The sequence below is a fragment of the Gasterosteus aculeatus genome, chromosome 11, assembly GCF_964276395.1.
Source record: "Gasterosteus aculeatus chromosome 11, fGasAcu3.hap1.1, whole genome shotgun sequence".
NCBI classification, from domain to species: Eukaryota; Metazoa; Chordata; class Actinopteri; order Perciformes; family Gasterosteidae; genus Gasterosteus; species Gasterosteus aculeatus.
The window spans coordinates 16,476,252-16,494,378 of NC_135699.1; the positions used below are offsets into that span (position 1 = coordinate 16,476,252).

An 18,127-nucleotide genomic window follows, 5' to 3' on the forward strand; every position below is an offset into this window, starting at 1 on the left:
ACACACAAACACACGCAGATTCTTTCTGCCTTCCTTTCTCCTTCTTCCTCAGCTGGACTCTTTATTTTGTGCAGAGGCACATCTGTGTGTCGCTGTGTCCGGCTGGATCTCCGTTAGGAAACGAGGTAACAAGGGAACGAGTGAAGGAGAGATGAAGGGCACAATAATATTGTGCTCAAACAGCAGCATGTGTGAAAGCAATATGAAGAAATACATTGATTTGGCCAAAGACCAACATCAGACGCTCATCAAAGTCACGGTGGACTAATGATACGTGTGTGTGTGTGTGTGTGTGTGTGTGTGTGTGTGTGTGTCAGAACGTCGTTCCTGCTTTATTTTGATGACAGGATGGCAATTTGCATATTTGCCATAAACGCTCCTCTTTCCCCTCCTCTAAGTGTCAATGAGCCGTTATCGTGGACACGCTAATTAAACAAGATGCTGCACACTCACTACATGAGCACAGAGGAATGTAGAAGAACACACACACACACACACACACACACACTCAACACTGATACAACACAATGCTAATGCTCAACTAAACGGATTAAAGATGATTCTGTGAAAAATACAGAGAATCATCTGTGTGCGTGTGTTTGGTCCCAAGTAACCTGAGAGAAGTCACACGACTAAGGGGATTTACTTACTCGTCTCACACACACACACACACACACACACACACACACACACACACACAAATAAGGTGTCTAGACAGCACAGCTGTCAGTCGGCCTTCTGGTGTGTGTTGAACATACAAATCAACAGAGAGGGAGGAGGGAAAGCTGGGAGTAAACATTCACACATAAACATCAGAGGCGCGCTGTCCCCTAAAGACACACACACACACACACACACACACACACACACACAGGATCCCTTTTGATCCAGCCAGTGTTGGTCTTTTAGTTTTTCCTGCTTTATTTATTCTCATAGATCTTCCTCGTGTTTCTGTGTAAAAGAGTCTCTGTTAGTTCCCTTCAGGCTGCTTGTCGTTGTCACTGTGCAGCTTTGAAGCCATTTTGTTGTTTCTCTTGTGAAGTGAAAATCTCAGAGAACTCACACGTTTTGACGTTAACCTTGAAGCGAACGTGTGATGAGGAGTTCCGTGGGTGCTAAGAAAGAACTGTTGTCAACGTAATGAACATCCCCCTTTGCTGCTGAAGTCCAGAAAAAACAACAGACTGTTTCAAAGCTCAACATCGCAACAATCAGCGTCGGTCCATTTCAATTGACCATGACTTCATTTGATATAGCGGTGTGTGGCATTTGTGTTTTATTTACCACCCGTGTCCACCAGGGGACGCTGCTGTCAGGGAGACACCCGTCGACACTCACAGGGTTCCTGGGCCGAGGCCCATCGTCTCTGGGATGGAGGATAACTGGACAGATTACATCCGGTTTGTATCATTTATTTTACGCTCTTCTTCCCCCTTTGTTTTCACTTTTCTGCAGTGAAACGCTCGCTGTGCTCCATTTGGGTTTTAGTTTCTCTTTCAGACATTTTGAATGTGCAGAATTCCTTAAATTCTACAGTAACTTTACGCACATGGACGTCAGTCACCAACCAGTTTGCAGCTGCCGCCGGGACCAAACAAGCCAATCGGAGAGCAGGATGCTGCTCTTGATGTTCCAGAGTGCGCCTGTCCACCTGTCCATCGGTCAGTCCCTCTGGTGTCCCACATTTTCTAATGTGCTTCTGTGTTGTGCAGGTTCAGGGTCCCAGTGGACCACCTGTCTGTCTACCTGTCTGTCACGTTTGGATCGAGCAGTCAGACTCGTCAGAGGAAACAAGCAGGAACCTCTTTCTCACACAAACAAAAGCCCTGAAAGGTCAAAGGTCTACACGTTTTTTGTGCTGTTCTAGAGCAAAGACGAATTGACATAATACATACGGATAAGTCCCAAAATGTATCTTTTTCATTTACAAGGGGGCCCTTATGAATGAATAATTGAACAAAAGGCGGAGGAAGAGGAACAGAGACGGATCATTCGTTTCCTCATAAGGATTATTATCGTCACAATGTCTCTGAAAAACCAGAAAACAAGTAAATAAGCTTTTTACTGAATTTTACAGTGCAGCTTCTGTGTCTCAAATTTAGAAGTCAGGAAAAATGATGCTTCAGATGATGGTTGGCTCATTTTAAAGTTACTTCTATATGGCATCCGCACATTCCATTCCTTTGCAGATTGAACTCTTAACAATTATGTGATGAAACGATGAAAAGGAGGAAAACATTTTTTGCTTGAAGTGAATAAAAATGGACAGTGTCTCGATAGTCGACATCTTTGATTTCTGTAGTCGCATTATTTAAGTTTAGTTTTATATTGCAAGCGTCTGATTGGTAAAGATAACCAAGTAAATAATCAATAGTTTGATTGCTTTGACAGCAGATTAAAGTGACGTCACCCAGACAGAAAAAAACAACATATTTCATGTTCATGTTTCTTTATGTCCTTCAAAACAGGAAAAATTATAACCTTCCTCTTTGGTAATTCGTTCTCCATTAAGCAGTTTTTAAATTAAACATTTACAAAATTCAAAATAAAAACTAAATATGACAGTTTCAAATCATAAATATTCTGCTTTCAATAATCCTCTGCATGTGTGAGGCAAATGCAACGACCCCCTCAGAGGTAACAGACCTGAGCGACGTTTTACAATTCAAGGTTTCACATTTTCTTTCATTCTATTTAGTATAAAGTGCTTTTCCTTTACAATTCATTCGCTCTCACCATTGGATGATCAGATATTAGACACAAAAAGCACCGTGGGAAAACAAAACTAAGTTGAAAGAATAAATCCAGGCACTTTTTGGACCGAGGGGAGAAACATTATTTGTGCTGCGAAGGTCACGGTGAGGCGAGCGAGCCGAGGCCGTCCGCCTCTCCCCCGCTCCTCTCCTCCCTTCCGTCTCCGCCCCTCTTTGACGTGGTCTTCAGCTGCTTGTCGCGCCGCTCGTCCTCCGGCGGCTCCGGGCCGCCGGGCCTCTTCTCCTTGTGCTGCTTTCCTTTGGCGCCGCTCTCTTCTCTCCCGTCCTCCTCGCCCTTCTCCTGGCTCGCCGATGAGCTGTGGCTGCTCGGCCTCTCGCCTTCCTCCAGCTCCCTGGCCGCCTCCCACCTGGTCCGTCCGTCCGCTCCCCGGCCCTCCCGCCGACCGCCTCCCGCCCTCCCGGCCCGCGGCTCTTTCTGGACCCGCCTCGGCTCACGCGGCTCCTCGTCCCCGCCTCTGTTGTGCAGTGATCCCGGATCGATGGTTCTGGGCTCTGACCCGCAGGGGGGCGCGTCTCTTCCTCGACTCCGGCTGCGAGGGAGGGCAGGCGGGGAGGGTCTGTCTGGGGGGTCTTTAGACACCAACGTGTCTCTGCATGATCTGTGGGGATTCTGATCGGGCAGCTCGGGAGCTCTGCTCATCGCGCCGCTCTCCCGGCTCCTGCCAGGCGGGAACTTCCTGCCGGGACGAGGCGAGCTCCTGGCATCGCCCGGGTCGCCCCCTCGCTGCCAGCCTCCCCTCTCGGTGTCATGTGACCTCGACCGGGAGGAGGAGGAGGAAGGGAGATCCCTCTTTTGGGCCGAGACGCTGGCGTGCTTCCGCTCTCTCTCCCGGCCCCTCCCCCTGTCTTCGTCCCTCGCCCGCTCTGTCGATCTTCTGCTCTCTCTCTGCCCTCCCCCTGGTCTCTCGCCCTCCCTCCCTCTGTCTCTGTCCCTCCGTCTCTCCCGGTCTCTGTCTGAATGCACCGTGCTGTCCTTTCTGTCTCTGCCGCCGGAGGGAGCCCCACTTCGGTGTGAACTGGACCAAACGGGGGTTTTCTGGATTTCTCTTCCTCTCTCCGTCTCTCTCTTTTCTTCGTCGTCTCTCTCCCTGTTGGCAGTCGTCTGTGATGTCACACGAACGGAGGACGGCGGGAGAACCAATGACGGAGCCTCCGTTTGAGCTTTGGCCGCTCCTTCGACCCGCTCGTCTTCCTCCGGCTCTCCCTTGTCGACCTTCTGAGCGACCTGAGACACAGGAGAAAACATTAAACACGACTGTCTTATTATAGAATATCCACATTAGATGTTTCCAGACCGTCACCTTTATGAGCTCGTCCTCCTGGTCGGCAGCTCTGTCCTCGCCGCCTTCCTCCAGAGCTTTCACCTCCTCCTCCTCCTCCTCCCCCCGACCCCGAGGATCCCCGTGGCCGCTGTGTTCAACATAAACACCATGAGATGGAATTAAAGACACAAGTGGAAGGCGTCTAAAAAAAGGCGAGGAGGTTTATATGAACTATTCTCTGAATGATGCGCTGAGACAATACGGACTAACATGCTAATTGTGTCATATTTCATCATTATTATTACACGTGAAGCAGAAGCTGTCTGACCTGCCGTCCTCCCCCGGGGGCTTCGCTCCGTCTTGGTGGATCTCGCTGATGCTGCTCTGGCACTTGGACCTGTATTCGTCCTCCTTGTCCTCCCACATCCTCCACTCTCCTCCCTCCATCGGGACGTCCTTTGACTCCCCCGGCGAGTTTCCCTTGTTCTCCGCCAATGTGCTTTCTCCCGTCGCCGGTCCTGCATCCCCTCCCCTCACGCTCCTGGTGTTCCTCACCTCTCCCCCTTTGCTGGCCTCCGTCCCGTCTCCTTCGTCCCACAGCAGTTGACCCTGTTCGGTTGTCTCCTCCGCTCTGAGGGCGGGAGTCGCCGTTTTCTCCAACGTCGCTCCCTTATCATCCCTGAAGGTAGCTTTCTCCCATTTCTGTCTTGCTTCTTCATTCGGTTGGACGTTTTCTTCAGACAGACCTTCCACTTCCCTGCTGGACTCGGTCTTCTCATTTGCCTCAGTGTCTGTGTCTCCGTTTGACTTCTCCTTCTGTCCTGCCTCCTTGACTTCTTCCTTCGCGTTGTCGAAATAAGAAAACGGCTGCTTTTCAGTTTTCTCTTCGCTCCGCTTTCCTTCGAGGTTAATGTTGATGCTTATCTTCTTCTGTGGTTTCACACTTATCCCCCCCTCCCAGACGTCTCTCTCCGTCAGAGGCAAAGCTTTCCTCTCTTTCTTCTGCTCCGCTTTTGGCGTCTTCTTGTCAAGTGGATTCAGGGATTCACTCCTGCGGCTTTTGGGTTCCTCTGCGGTGTTCGTTTTCAAGCATTTGCTGTTTTCCGCCCTCAGAGAACTTCTCTCTCTCTCTTCTCCTTTTCTTTTCCTACTCCGGTGTGATCTCGAGTCGGTGCTGCCGGTTGGCGGTCTGTCAGTGCGCCGCGTGTCCGTCTCTTTGTGCCTCCTCCCCACATCCTGCCTGGAGTCGGAATGTTTGCCTCGTCTCCGTCCTTTCTCCACTTCCACGTGCCTGTGTTCTCTGCGTCTTCTCTCATACTCTTTATCCCGGCGTCTCTCTGGTTGGGCGAGTGGCCGGGCAGGTTCCAAGGCATCGCCGGTAGTCCGTTCGTCCCGCGCAGGAGCGCCGTCCCTGAAGGCTTTTGGTCCGGCGCCGCGCCTCCTCCGGTCCTCCCTGCAGTCATCCGCCGAGTCAGCAGCATCGAGGGACGAGGACTCTTCGTCGCCTCCTTCGGCGCGTTTCTTCTTTGGCTGCTGTTTTAAGGTGCCGAGTCTCCCCGAAGCTTTCACGTCTTCGTGCTTCTCGTCCTCCCCGCTCTTTGTGACCGGCGGGCCGGCGCAGCTCCCGGCGCCGCTCTGTGCCCTCGGCTGAACACCCCCTTTGGACGGTGTGGAGCGCCGGTCGCTGGACGACCGAGACGGCGAGGACAGGCTCCCGGACGAACAAGACGGAGACGAGTGGCTGTCGCTGGACGACTGAGACAGCGTGGAGCGGCTGTCCCTCGAGGAGCGCGATGGAGGGGAGCGGCTGTCGCTGGAGGAGCGCGATGGCGGCGAGCGGCCCTCCGTCCGAGCGGCGCGTCGTCCGCGGCGTCGGCCGCCATAGTCAGAGCGGTTTGCGCTTCCTTCCCCGTCCTCCCACTGGGGGGGAGGGGGGATATTGAGGAGGGGAAGCGGCAGCTGGTGGAAGTGGCCCACGTAGCTACTGAAATATTTATCACACCACTCTTTGTACTCGCGGCTCCACCGCAGGTAGCGCTCTCTGTCCAGGCCGCCACTCGGATTGGCGTGCTGAGCGTACAGGTGTCCAGGTAAGCTCCCCCCCGAGGCTCCCGCCTCCCTCTCGTCATCCTCCCCTCGCCTCCTGGAGGCGGAGCCGCTGCCGCCGCCGCCGCCCGAAGCGGATTTCTTACCGTGGTGGCGACTGTGGTGTCCGCTTCTTTGGCGGGGGTCCGCCGGCGACTTGTGCCTGGAGCGGTAGCCGCCTCGCGGCGAGGACGAGGAGGACGGCGTGGGGGAACGTTTGTAACCAAAGCTGTAGGAGCGGGAGGAGTGAGAGCGGCTGTGCAGGTCTTTGTGGCGCGAGGGCGGCCTGGGGAACAAGAGAAGAGCATTTCTTTGAGTAGAGAGAGAGAGCGCGAGGAACTGTGGAGCATCCAGAAGAAATCACAAGGAATCTGTGTCGATGTTCTACGTTCTATTTGAAATGACTAGCGGCTGATTCAGTTTCAGATGAATGTCGGCATCAACAAATGTAAGAAGGATGTTATGGAATAGAAATAACACAAAAGAAGCATTCTGAGAACACTTAAATACCTCGATCGGCCGTGGGACCGAGACCGGGACCTGGACCTGCTCGAAGAGCGAGAAGGCTTGAACTTTGAGGACTTTGGATCCGATCGGGAGGAGGAGCGCCTGCTGGAGGATTCTCTGTGAGGGGACCTGAGTGACGGAGTGTTTCATATTACTATCAACATATCGTCCTCATACTCTGCAGCTGATTCAAAACGCCAGGACACATGATGTAAGACGTGGTCACCCTCGTGGTGGGGGGGGGGCTTACCTTTCCTTCTTCGTCTGATGCCGGTACCACTCCTTGGGGATGAGGGCCGGTATGGCGGTAGAGGGGCACAGGGAAGGGATGGGGGCCCCCTGGAGGTTTGGCAGTGTCCAAAGGGGCGTAGGGGGGGGGTATCCAGGGGGGAAACCGCTGAGAGGCTGCTGGGCGGCCAGGAATGTGTGGAAATGAGGCGGCGGGAAGAGAGGAGGAGGAGGAGTCGCCGGATAGGGGGAGAAAGAGGGACGAAGCTGCTGGAGGCCGGACTCACTCCAGCCTCCAGTGGGACAGAGGGGGGAGGAGGAGGAGGAGCTGCAGGGGGCACAGGGAGGAAGAGGAGAATACATCACTCTGGACACGGCGTGCAGAGACGAGAATCACAACACTAAGACCTTCACCGACCTTTCCCAGCACGTCGATGGCGCCGAGCGCTTGGGGGCGGGACCTGTGGGTTCAGGGAACACATCGGTTTTATTTGCGTTGTTGATGTTCCCGCAGCTCTCGAAGTAATATTAAATGAGTGACTCTTTTGTTCAGCTACGATGGCAGAGCGAAGGAAGAGAGGGGGCGCTGCTGCTCACCTGAGGGGGGCTGCTCGAGATCCACGCCGGCCGCCTGCGGCTCCTCCGCCAGCGGAGTCAGGTTCACCTGAGCAGCAGCAAACACAGGCTTCACACAGGGACTGCAATGTGTCGGTGTGTGTGTGCGCATGTGGGTCTGTGTGCGTGTGCTCACCAGGGGGATCAGCTGTGAAGGGGCATCGGTGGGGGGCTTTGGGGACGGAGCAGCAGCGTCGTCGTCGTCGTTTGTCTTCTCTTCAGCCTCTCTGAATGGACAACACAAACATCTCATGAACGCACAGCACAACTTTTACAACTATTCGTGTTTAAATAAAAACAACAAACACAAAACTGACCAACTGCACAGTGAGTAACCTTCTACACTTAGCTGCCGCCATTCTGGGTAAAATACGGCTTTTTGTCTTCTCGTAATATGCATCTGATTTTGTAATCCTTCAGACTTGCAGGCACTAGTGGTTACCGTGGTGACAGTAGGTGCGAATTAAAGTAGCAGCAAACTCTCCTTTGAGCATCTGCTTTGTCAGAAAGCCGACAGAAGGAGATTGCGACTCCAGAATGTTGAGGGAACACAACAATACTCCACGAGTCACAAGGGAACAGGCGAGGCCACACAGGCATTTCACGTGCGTGCGTACCTGTCGGGTTCCTCCGGCTGGATTTGCTCAGGCTGGAGGTCAGTGCTCGGTGTGGTGGGGGAAGAGGCGGGGCTTGTAGCTGCGGGCGGAGCCACACACACCTGAGGCGGTGGCGACGTGTCTGCAGCCTGTGAGCGGAGAGGGTCCTAAAGAAGAAAGACAGTAAGAAACGGATGGACTTGTATATAGATATGCATGGAACACACCACACAATCGACGTTAGTGTCACTATGAAGTAATGTTTAAAACTATTCTAGTCCAGTAAGATAACTACTTGAGACCAGCCATCGAATTGTGAAAAGAAAACAGTAATTATTGTGTTTGCCGCTGAGTCACGCAGGTGCAGCGCAGCTTATTTCTGCATCCAAAGATGAAACGCGTCATCAAGAGAATTACCTGCTGGGTCGACAGATGAGGCTTCTGCGGTTGGCTCGGCACACCGAGGTGGGGCGCGGTGGGGACAGGGCTCGCTGCCGGGGTCGGATTTTGGGATTGGGAGGCGCCGCACCCTCTTGCCAGACTTTTAGTGTAGCCTCGCTCTTTCTTAAAGGTCTCCACAGCCTGGCAGTGATGATTCACAAACCAACCTTCAAACAACATTCACTTAATTATCCCGATTCCCCTCCAACCCTGACATCCATGTACTTTGAGTTCACCTGTCGGAGAAACTTATTTGCTATCAGCGTATCAGGAGAGACATCCAATTGGCGACAGGTGGGGCAGACGTGGTCCTCTGAGTCCAGCAGAGCACTGCGGATACCTGGGCAAGAGATGAAGATGGATGAAATGTGAGTATGCGGAACCACCAATCTGGATACGTGTGTGCGTGTGTGTGTGTGCGACTCACAGTCGTCACAGTAGCTGTTTCCACAGCAGGGTATGACCACAGCATCGCTCATCAGGTCGTGACAGATCCCACACAGGAGTTCCTCGGGCACCGGCTCCTCCTCCTCTTCTGACTTGGGCTGCTCCTGGGCAACGAAGGGAGGCCTCTCCTTCTTGCCGATGGCGTACGCCGCGCTGCGGACGGAGAGTCGGGGAAACGCCGCCAGTTCACTTTAGTTTTTATGTTTATTTTTTTTTTTTTTAAGAAGAGGGACTTCAAAAGGAGCGTCAGAGGCCAAACTGTCTGTTGGGAACGAATCTTCATAAGTCTTCATGAAACTTGCTGGTTGTGCTTATGAAGATTCCGTTGCCTAGGCAACCGGGTACCTACAAGGATCCCATCCAAGAGGAAGATCTCCTGATTCATCTCTCCCGCCTGGCTCAGTGCTCCGTGAGGCCAATACATGTGCTATGAATGTAAAACGTGGAACCTTAAAGAACTCTCGGTGGGGGGAGAACGACTACTTTGTGTCTGTTAACCCCATAGTCTAAACGCACACAGACACACAACCCCTGCTTGCTCTCACATGTCGATGGAAGGAATGGCGTAGCGTCCACAGTTGGTCAGCATGGCGCCCTTCGTGTTGGGATCGTCCACCTCCACCATGAAGGAACGAGGGATGCCGGTGCTTTTCTTGATTCTCGCCGGGGCATCACAGTTCTTATCCTGCTCCACACACACACACCACATCAAAAAGACACAAATAACGCACACGGGATAGCAGAACGGTTGAGACACGCACTAATCGGATCATCTTCTTGGCACAGAGCGCCTGTGCTGCTGTGCTCTTACCCCGATGATGGGACAGTCCCTGATGTGGTGTCCGGTGTTTCCACAGCGATAACAGGTGTAGTTGGCAGGAAGTACAGTACCAAACTTCTTGTTGTAACTAGTGAGAGAGACACACAAACACACACACAATGAGACGAGGACAGATGAGAAAGAAACGTACAGAAAAAAGAACAGAATGACAGAACGATGGAAAATAAAGGATTATGGAGAACGGTAATGGAAGGGGAGAGAAAAGGGAGGAGATATGAAATGATTAGAAGGGGACTCACTTCATGGCGTCGTAGGTAGACTGATTAATCATAACTTTAATCTTATCTTCCTCTGACCCATCTACATCAGCCAGGTTAGCCATCTACACACACACACACACACACACAGGGATCAGTAGCTAATCAAAACGGACTCACATGGTCCAGCAAAGATTTAGAAAAAGAAGCTCGTACCTTTGAGAAAAGGGGCAAAGCCCTGGAAGAACTCTGGTCCTCCATCTGTCAGAATTAAACACATGATCAGTTTCACTACGAGACCCTCCGGCCGGAAAAACACCACACAGCATAAAAGTAAATAAAGTGATGTTCATATCGATCGGTGAAGAAAAACAAAACAAAAAGTTCCAAAGTTCTGTTGATACTTGTGCTGGTAAAAGCTCAGGACCATTGGGGGGCCTCCCATGTCACACGGGGGGAGGAGAGAGGGGGTTAAGTCATAACGATCATCCTTGTTCTTTATAGAACTCCTAATGTCCACCTCAGTACCTCGACCAACTAAAAGGAGACGCTGTTTCTGCTCAGCTGCTCCTGGTTTATTCCCGTACTTTTCTGGAATAGATGATAAAACCAAAGTGACAGACGGGTCTTCTGCGGATGGAAAGGTTCAGTCCAGACTAAAGTAGCTGTTGCACTGCGAATCACCGTTGAACATTGCACAACAATGGTCCACTCACATTTCTGACAAAGTTGTTTTTTCAAAACTTACAAAAAGCCAAATATTCACACTCCAACATATGATCATCAACATTATGCACTTTTACGCGTCGGTTTGCCACTAAATGCGTGGAGGAGACTGGCCGCACCATTTTATATCATATATATTATTCATGTGGACTCGTTAAGGCTCAGTGGAAAAAAAATGTTGATCCATAACAAAAAAGTCAAAGTCAGCATCTCTCCTCTGCTGCGGGATTCTAACGATTGAAACATTGGAGAACAAAATGATTGTTTTTAATCGTCTTTGTGGCAAAACGAAAATGTGAAAACAAGATTTTAACGTTGAATTGGAAATTTGCAACGGTGACCGACACCAACAGAGCGACTGTCACTCTCCTGAAGTCAAACGTAATCAATACATCAGACGGCTTCATACAAACACCTTTATTGGCAGAAAAGACACAAAAAGGTTTGAGCAGTAAGAAAAGACTCAAAGCACTGAAAAGAGTGGAAGACACTTGTGCTGCTGAGGAAGCAGAGAGACAATAAGGTGAGTGGACACTAATTCAAAGCTTCTGAGATGTTTAAATAAACTTCATGACTGCAGAAACACAGCATGAAATAAAAAAGGTTTCCATTTATTCCAGCCGGACTTATGAAACCTCTCTCCTGTTTCATGGCAGTTTACAGTTTACATTTATTCCTTTAATGTGTTAGACGAGATTGTTGTTAATAGTAGATTGATTTTTGATTTTTTCTTGACGACTTGAGCCCAGATTAAGATCCAATATATTAAATTAAAACGCCTTTCGACGTAACCTTTTTTTTTTTTTAAAAGCACAAGTCCAGAGCATCAGCGGGGAGGAGACGGCCGGCAGCTTGTGAAACAACGGTTCAGTTTTTATCAGCAGGGAATAGCTGCGAGATAACGTGCGACCCGCCTGAGCAGCTCCTGTCACACCCAGAGACAAAGTGATCCTCTGGGGACACGGCGGCGGGGGACACGGCGGCAGGCTAAATTAACAGCACGAGGCCTTCAACAATAAACACAAATGTGTGTTCCTTTAGGGTTAACAGAACAGCACTGGGTATTAGTAAACTTCACATGTACTAAACTACTAATATCTCACATAATATCTACCCTTATCAGATGTATATTAGAGAAGCAGCTTCCCGTTAATGAAATCAGGAGAAGTGCACCGCTTCCTCTTTACAGCAGGAACTCAAGACTGCAGTAGAGGAAATGGAAGCGTTCATTTCATTTATTGGAAGCGATCTCGCCAGAGCACACGCTGAGCTCGCGTTAAAGGCGGGATAGTGAGTCGTGTTAGGATGTGCATCTGCGCGTGTGTGCGTTGGAGCTGCGGTGGGATTTGCTTTGGTTACGTACTGCTCTGTAGGCTCCAAAGGCTTGGTGAGTCTGGCCATCTGATCGCTCACTGAAACAGAAAAAAAAGAGTCACATTTTTCTTCTTACCTTTCACAATAAAAGCCTGTGACATCATTCTTCGCATGGCAAGTATTTTTTAATTTTAGTGCAATTTGTTTGTCGGGCCCCTGATGTGTAAAGGCTATCGCGCTGCCTTTGTCGAGGTCTATGGGGTGTTTCAAGTTTGAACAATTGGGTCTCCTTTTTCTTGTTGATTCCTAAAAACAAGTTGATCTCAGCCAGCGAGGCGCTGCGTCGATGCACCGCGACTCAGAAAATCAACCTGGTCGCAGAAGCAAATTAAGGCACTTTTGCATTCACATTTCGTGTAAAGGTATTGATGAAAAAGAAAACTGTTCAAAACACAGAAAAGACTGATGTTTAAAGTGGGTGTTGTAAAAGCTCAACATTTAAGTTAACAAGACAATAACAAACACTGCAACCGACAATAAAATTGACCTCTGGATGACAAACCCATCACTCGCTGTGTGAAGTTTAACATTTGATGTGAAGTCTAGACCTTCAAAATGAAGCACAGTGACGCCTGTCTGCTTGTGAGCAGGTGGAGAATTGATCTGGGCAGCACCCCCCCACCCCCCTGTTTGCATGGTGCTGACGGGGCTAATCACGTGAGGTTTTCCTGCCTCCCCAGCATAAAACCCACACCCCCGCTGGTTGTCCCGTCTAAGCCTGACTCATTTCTGGGTAATCCCCCCCCGAGCGTCACTATGGAGTTCCACTTCTGCGGTTTTCTCTTCTTCTGCACATTCTAGAAGCGGAGGTGGGGGGTTGCAAAACACTGTCGACCATTAAAAGAAAAGTTTTTGTGTTGATTCATTGAGAGGTTTATGTTGTTGCCTACTTACTCTTAACCCTCAACCACGTTGTTGCCATATACAAAATGATATTATTTAAACCTACGACCACACGTTTAATACTAATAAGAGCTTAGGGTAGATATTCAAAGATATAAGATTAAAATTAGACGCGTAGATTTTAGCCAATAATTAAGAAATAGGTCTTTGTTTGGAATAGTTTCCTTTTATTGTGCTGATGACTGGAGTTCATTTACATCTTCGGATTCACGTTGGGAGTCCTCGAAGAGCGACGACGCAGCACTTACCGTGGCCTCGTGGGAGAGGGGGGGACATCGACACGAGGAACAGTTCGGGAGTTCAGCTACGGAATCACTTACACGTGGCGGGTCTTGCTGGAGCTGGGCTTCGACCCGACGACCGGGATCCTCCTGACGATGACGGAGGAGCCTTTGGGGATCGAACACTCGTCGTCTTTGTACTCTGAGAGGGAGAGATGGACAGAGTGAGAGTTTGCGCGGTCTTAAGGATCAGCTTAATATGAATGAGGAGAATATATCTCGTGAAAGTCGTGACTTGGCACTTATTTCCTCTGTCAATTAATCTGCAAACGGGGCTCCTGATTCAGGGCTTGATGTCATAAAAATGTGCTAAATTTGACAAAAGCGCGTAGATCATTTCCGATGAGACACAAAATGCGTTGGAAGTGATCATTCACGTTTGGATCCTTCGTTGTGGTCTTCAGAGAACCTCAATCTGAGTGACCGTTAGACTGATTGATACACTGCTGGCGTTTTACTGCGATCTTTGGTTCAACTTTCTGCAGTGGAACGTCACAGACCGGACGGATTGTGGCTTCTGTGGGAATAACTCAGCATTTGTTGGCTGGCTGCAGGATTTAACGCACCGTCACGATCACTCGCTTCGTTTTCTGCAGCCTTTTAATTTAGTGACTACATGACGCGTCGCTTTACCGACATCGCCGATGACTCACGTGTTGATGATTTTCGCAACAGTGTCAAAGCTGAGTCAGGCTGGACTCAGTGAATCTTATGGTCACGACTCCGGCTCCCAGCCTGACCTTTGCTATTTTTAACCCCGCGTCCGTGTTTAGACCCTTTGCTTCTCCGCGCGCAGCCCAACGACGTGACGCAGGCTGTCAAACACGCACCACGTGCTTCTCTTCTTTCCTGCTTCTTCTTCCACCAAAGTTTTTTGTTTGTTTTAAAAGCACACGCGCGTGTCCCTCACCTTCTTTGCTCTGCGCGTTGGTGATCTGCAGGTCGCAGTCGCCGGCTCGCAGCTTCTCCCTGCCCATGATCTGCCGCTTCAGCTCCCGCAGCGTGACGTGCGGGCCGTCGAACACCACCGTGTCGTAGCTGAGTTTGGAGGAGAATTTGTAGTGAACATGAGTCATGTTGAAATGGGAAGAAGAAAGAAAAGAAAAGAAAAGAAAAAAACCCTCGCCCCCCCTCCGGCCCCCCTTGCTTTCGCTGCCAGGTAGCCGACAGGTGCGCGGACCACCTGTGTCGCGGTCGGTCGCTACGAGCGCACGACGTTTGGGCTCAACGGTCGCGTAGCTGTCGTTAGCCGGCTGTGGCTAACAAGCTAGCTCGAGTCGCGAGTTAAAACAACAACCGCCGCGGATAATGTGGCGTTTCGCCGGCTGACATTTCCCGGCGTCTGGCGGAGCAGCCGCGGCGACTTAAACCAAAGCGCGCTCAGTCAGTGACGAGTCTAATTTGAACTTTTTTTTATTATTATTTTTTAAATTAAATTGTTATGCCAACGCCGCGACCGAGCCCGAAGTGTTCGCTGACAGAAACCACCGGCAGCTGTTTCCACGAGCAACGGCTCGTCAGCACAGCTGCGTTCAAGTGCGCCTCCGACATCTCGCACCTCTCACTATCAGAAGTTGTTAACGCAACATTGCGAAACGCGTTCACTCCACTTAGTGTCTAGTGCTGTTTTACAGTTGTTGTTGTTGTTGTTGTTGTTATACACGTTGCTTTTCTTTCTACGCATTTAAAAAAAAGATTTTAATGGAAAGGCAGAGCGTGAGAACTAAATGTTTCAGAAAAGAAGGCGCACTACATCAAACTTTCAGCTTGCAAATCATGGTGAAAAATGATATAAACTGTGTCATCTAAGTGGGGGGGGGGGGAAACACTATATGCATGATTACATTTGTTTAAAATAAGACATGTCTATCTTCGTGGTTGTTATTTAGGATTTAGACATTTACAGATTTTCTCTACACACCTGAAGCCAGCATCTGGCCTCCACGCGCAGTGCAGCCCCACCTGCTGTTGTCCGGGGCTCAGGGGACACAACAGCTCAGTTAGAATGACTCAAAAGCAAACGAGAGGTACACCCGAAACCGAATCATTGCGTTTCCTCTGCCGGGGGACGTGCCGTGATGCTTTAGCAAAGTGCATCGCAGTCCCAGCGGGAGCCACGCTGAAAAGCGGCCACGCGTACTGTGATCCAGGACCACAGAAGAAGAAACATGGGCCTGCTTCTCTTTTTGCGAATCAAAAAATGACTAAAAATGAATTCAGTGCACATTATTTTGAACAAAATCGACTGGTTTATTACTCGCGTGGCCTAAAGTATCCACTAGATGGAGACAATGCACCTTGTATAATGTGTGTGTGTGTGTGTGTGTGTGTGTGTGTGTGTGTGTCAGCTGAGCTGTACTGCAGTGTGCTGTCAGGCTAAAGGGTTCATATTTGTCCCACAGTAATCATAAAACATGCCTAACTATCCTCGGCTGAAATAAAGCCCTGTTTTATTAGACTGTGTGCAAACCTCTCTCCTTCAATAAAGTTCCTTTACAAAGGATGACAACGCCATTGCATCACACTCAGTGTGTGTGTGTGTGTGTGTGTGTGTGTGATTACGTCAGCCTACAGCCTCAAACTATTGCTCCAAATCCTTGTCTGTTACTCTTATCAGCAGTTATATCCTCAACAATTTCAATGCAATTGAATTACTTTGTGCCATAAACTCTAGCACATCCAAAGTTTTGCACAATTAATGCAAAGTAGTTATTGTGTCAGTAATATATTAAAATAAGTGAAGACATCTCTTGATAGAACGATACAGTTGCTGCAGAAGGTGGAATAAATGAAGAACAGCGGTCTTGCCCGTAGGGCAGGAAGCTCGAAGCAGGAATCTTCTCTTGACATCAAGCATCCCAGGCAGGTCGGTAGGATTCTCACACATGAAAGGAAAGAGAGGAGTGTTTGAGGAAAGGGTTTGCACTTCTCCTCCGTCCCTCTCTCGCTCTCGCTCTCTCTCTCGTGCTCTGCTCACAGGAGGGATTTGCCCTATCTTCCTTGGCTTAGCACACCATTGTGGAAGCAGTGGGAGGATGGAGAGATGCAGGGGGAGAGAGAGGGAGAGAGAGGATGAAAGGGAAACAGATGCAGCCTTTAAACTGATGTTCTTCTTATCGTGATACGATACAGGACACGTTCAGTGACTCAGCCATCAAAGAACTGCTTGGAAACAATTATATCTTCTGCTTCAAATGTGTGTGTGTGTGTGTGTGTGTGTGATGTCTATATGGCGTGTTTAAAGGGGAACATACCACTGTGTTGCTGTGTTTGTGTGTGGAGGCCCATTTTTTAGATTACGCACATGACGAATACAAAAAAAAAGGTCAAACAGGGAATAAAATGTACGGCAGAGACGTAACTAATTACCTTGAAAAAGAGAGAAATGTTTGAATCTATTCGATTGTGATGTCAGAACGTTAAATGGAGTTTAGTGATTCTACTTTAAATAATGAAATCATTGCTCGTGGGTTTGGCTCACGTGTGCCAACAAGTACATTTGCACACTGTCCCGGTGACCACTCGACCTCAGCAAACCTCATGAGAACATCTTCTCAAACTTCAAGGCGCATCCACGACGCCGCGCTGCGAGCAGGAACCGCTGCCATGTTGGAAGAGCCGACGCGAGGGAGAAAATACACCAAACTGATGACCGACTCCTTCGTCCCCCGGTCATTCTTCATCCCTCCTTCTCCCCCCATCCTCTCCCTTCCCCCTTATCGTGACGTCCCACTCGGCTGATCGTCCCTCCTCTTCAGGCCCCCGGACCCTCCGTCTCCACCTGACGCTCGCTCCTTCTTGTCTTTCTGCTCGAGCAGCGTTCAAAGCTCCGAGGCGTTGTTTTTCCCCCTCACACTGCAGATGGCCACAGTGTTATTCCACTCGAGGCAACCACACACACACACACACACACACACGTTGCTCTCTCTGCCCGGGACGATGGTTTCAGAGCCCTTCTCTCAGTTTGTCCTCCTCACAGGGCAGAAGTGGCTCTTGTCCCCAAAAACTTCTCAACCCGGTCACATGATCGAACGTTTCAAGATCAGACTGCGCGAGAATCATCGCCAACAGACGGACATCCCGTGATGCAGGAAAAGCTCTTCAGACCAACGGAACACACACATGTAAACGGGTTGGAGGTTGTGAGAGGAAAACGACCTCCACAGCGGGCGAACGCCGTGGCAGCAACCTGTCAATCACGACGGAGTCCCTCCCTAAATCGCCCTCTGCTTTATGGTCTCACTCCAAATGGGCCGTGATTTACTAAATGGCCATCACGATGTACTGAAGTAGACTTAAAACTAGAGATTGAGACCATAAACTGGTGTTTACAACGTTCACGGAGGGAATAAATCGTAGAATCGTTTTCTCACGGACTTCTTTACAGACAAGTGGCCATTAGAGAGAATACAAGTTCCACTTTGCAGACCTGACTGCTGTGTGTAAATGTGATACTGATAAGGTCGCGTCCTAAGATGCTCCGCAATGTGATGTGTAATGTCATGTGATTAATTCATGTAATATGTTTAACTCCCAAAACATTTACGGCGGTATACATTTCTTGTAATTGAAATTGACAGATGGGTAAATAGATAAAGATAATTAGGACATCAAAGCCGGCTGCAACTCTCCCTCAGAGCCTCATTCAGTGACAAACAGCTGTTCCAGCAACATCCAACTGGGACGCGCGCACACACACACACACACACACACACACACACACACACACACACACACTGTGTTGGTGGGTAACTCCAGGAGCTCCCTTTGAAGCTTAAATTAGAGCTCATCTTGTATTGAACTCCATGGAACGTAAACGTTGTTTCGTGTCCCCAGTAAACTATTAACTG

The 18,127-nt window shown here is 49.7% G+C and overlaps 1 protein-coding gene across 2 annotated transcripts; it reads right to left on the bottom strand.

Moving 5' to 3' along the window:
• Positions 1–2,432: 2,432 nt before the first annotated feature.
• LOC120827758 (uncharacterized) lies at positions 2,433–14,841 on the bottom strand. Of its 2 annotated transcripts, XM_040190866.2 has the most exons (19): positions 14,188–14,841; positions 13,317–13,419; positions 12,083–12,131; positions 10,210–10,254; positions 10,036–10,118; positions 9,767–9,863; positions 9,501–9,640; positions 8,936–9,108; positions 8,745–8,848; positions 8,485–8,649; positions 8,089–8,234; positions 7,608–7,698; positions 7,454–7,520; positions 7,275–7,317; positions 6,879–7,184; positions 6,632–6,757; positions 4,365–6,407; positions 4,076–4,184; positions 2,433–3,999 (listed from the first exon to the last, which is right to left on the bottom strand). In XM_040190866.2, exons 1-19 carry the CDS (start codon positions 14,351–14,353, stop codon positions 2,854–2,856), a joined length of 5,202 nt encoding a protein of 1,733 aa, XP_040046800.2. In that variant the 5' UTR covers positions 14,354–14,841; the 3' UTR covers positions 2,433–2,853. The 2 variants fall into 2 exon arrangements, with proteins under 2 accessions (XP_040046800.2, XP_077940225.1); XM_078084099.1 differs by lacking the exon at positions 10,036–10,118 and having other exon boundaries at positions 14,188–14,769.
• Between the last annotated feature and the right edge of the window lie 3,286 nt (positions 14,842–18,127).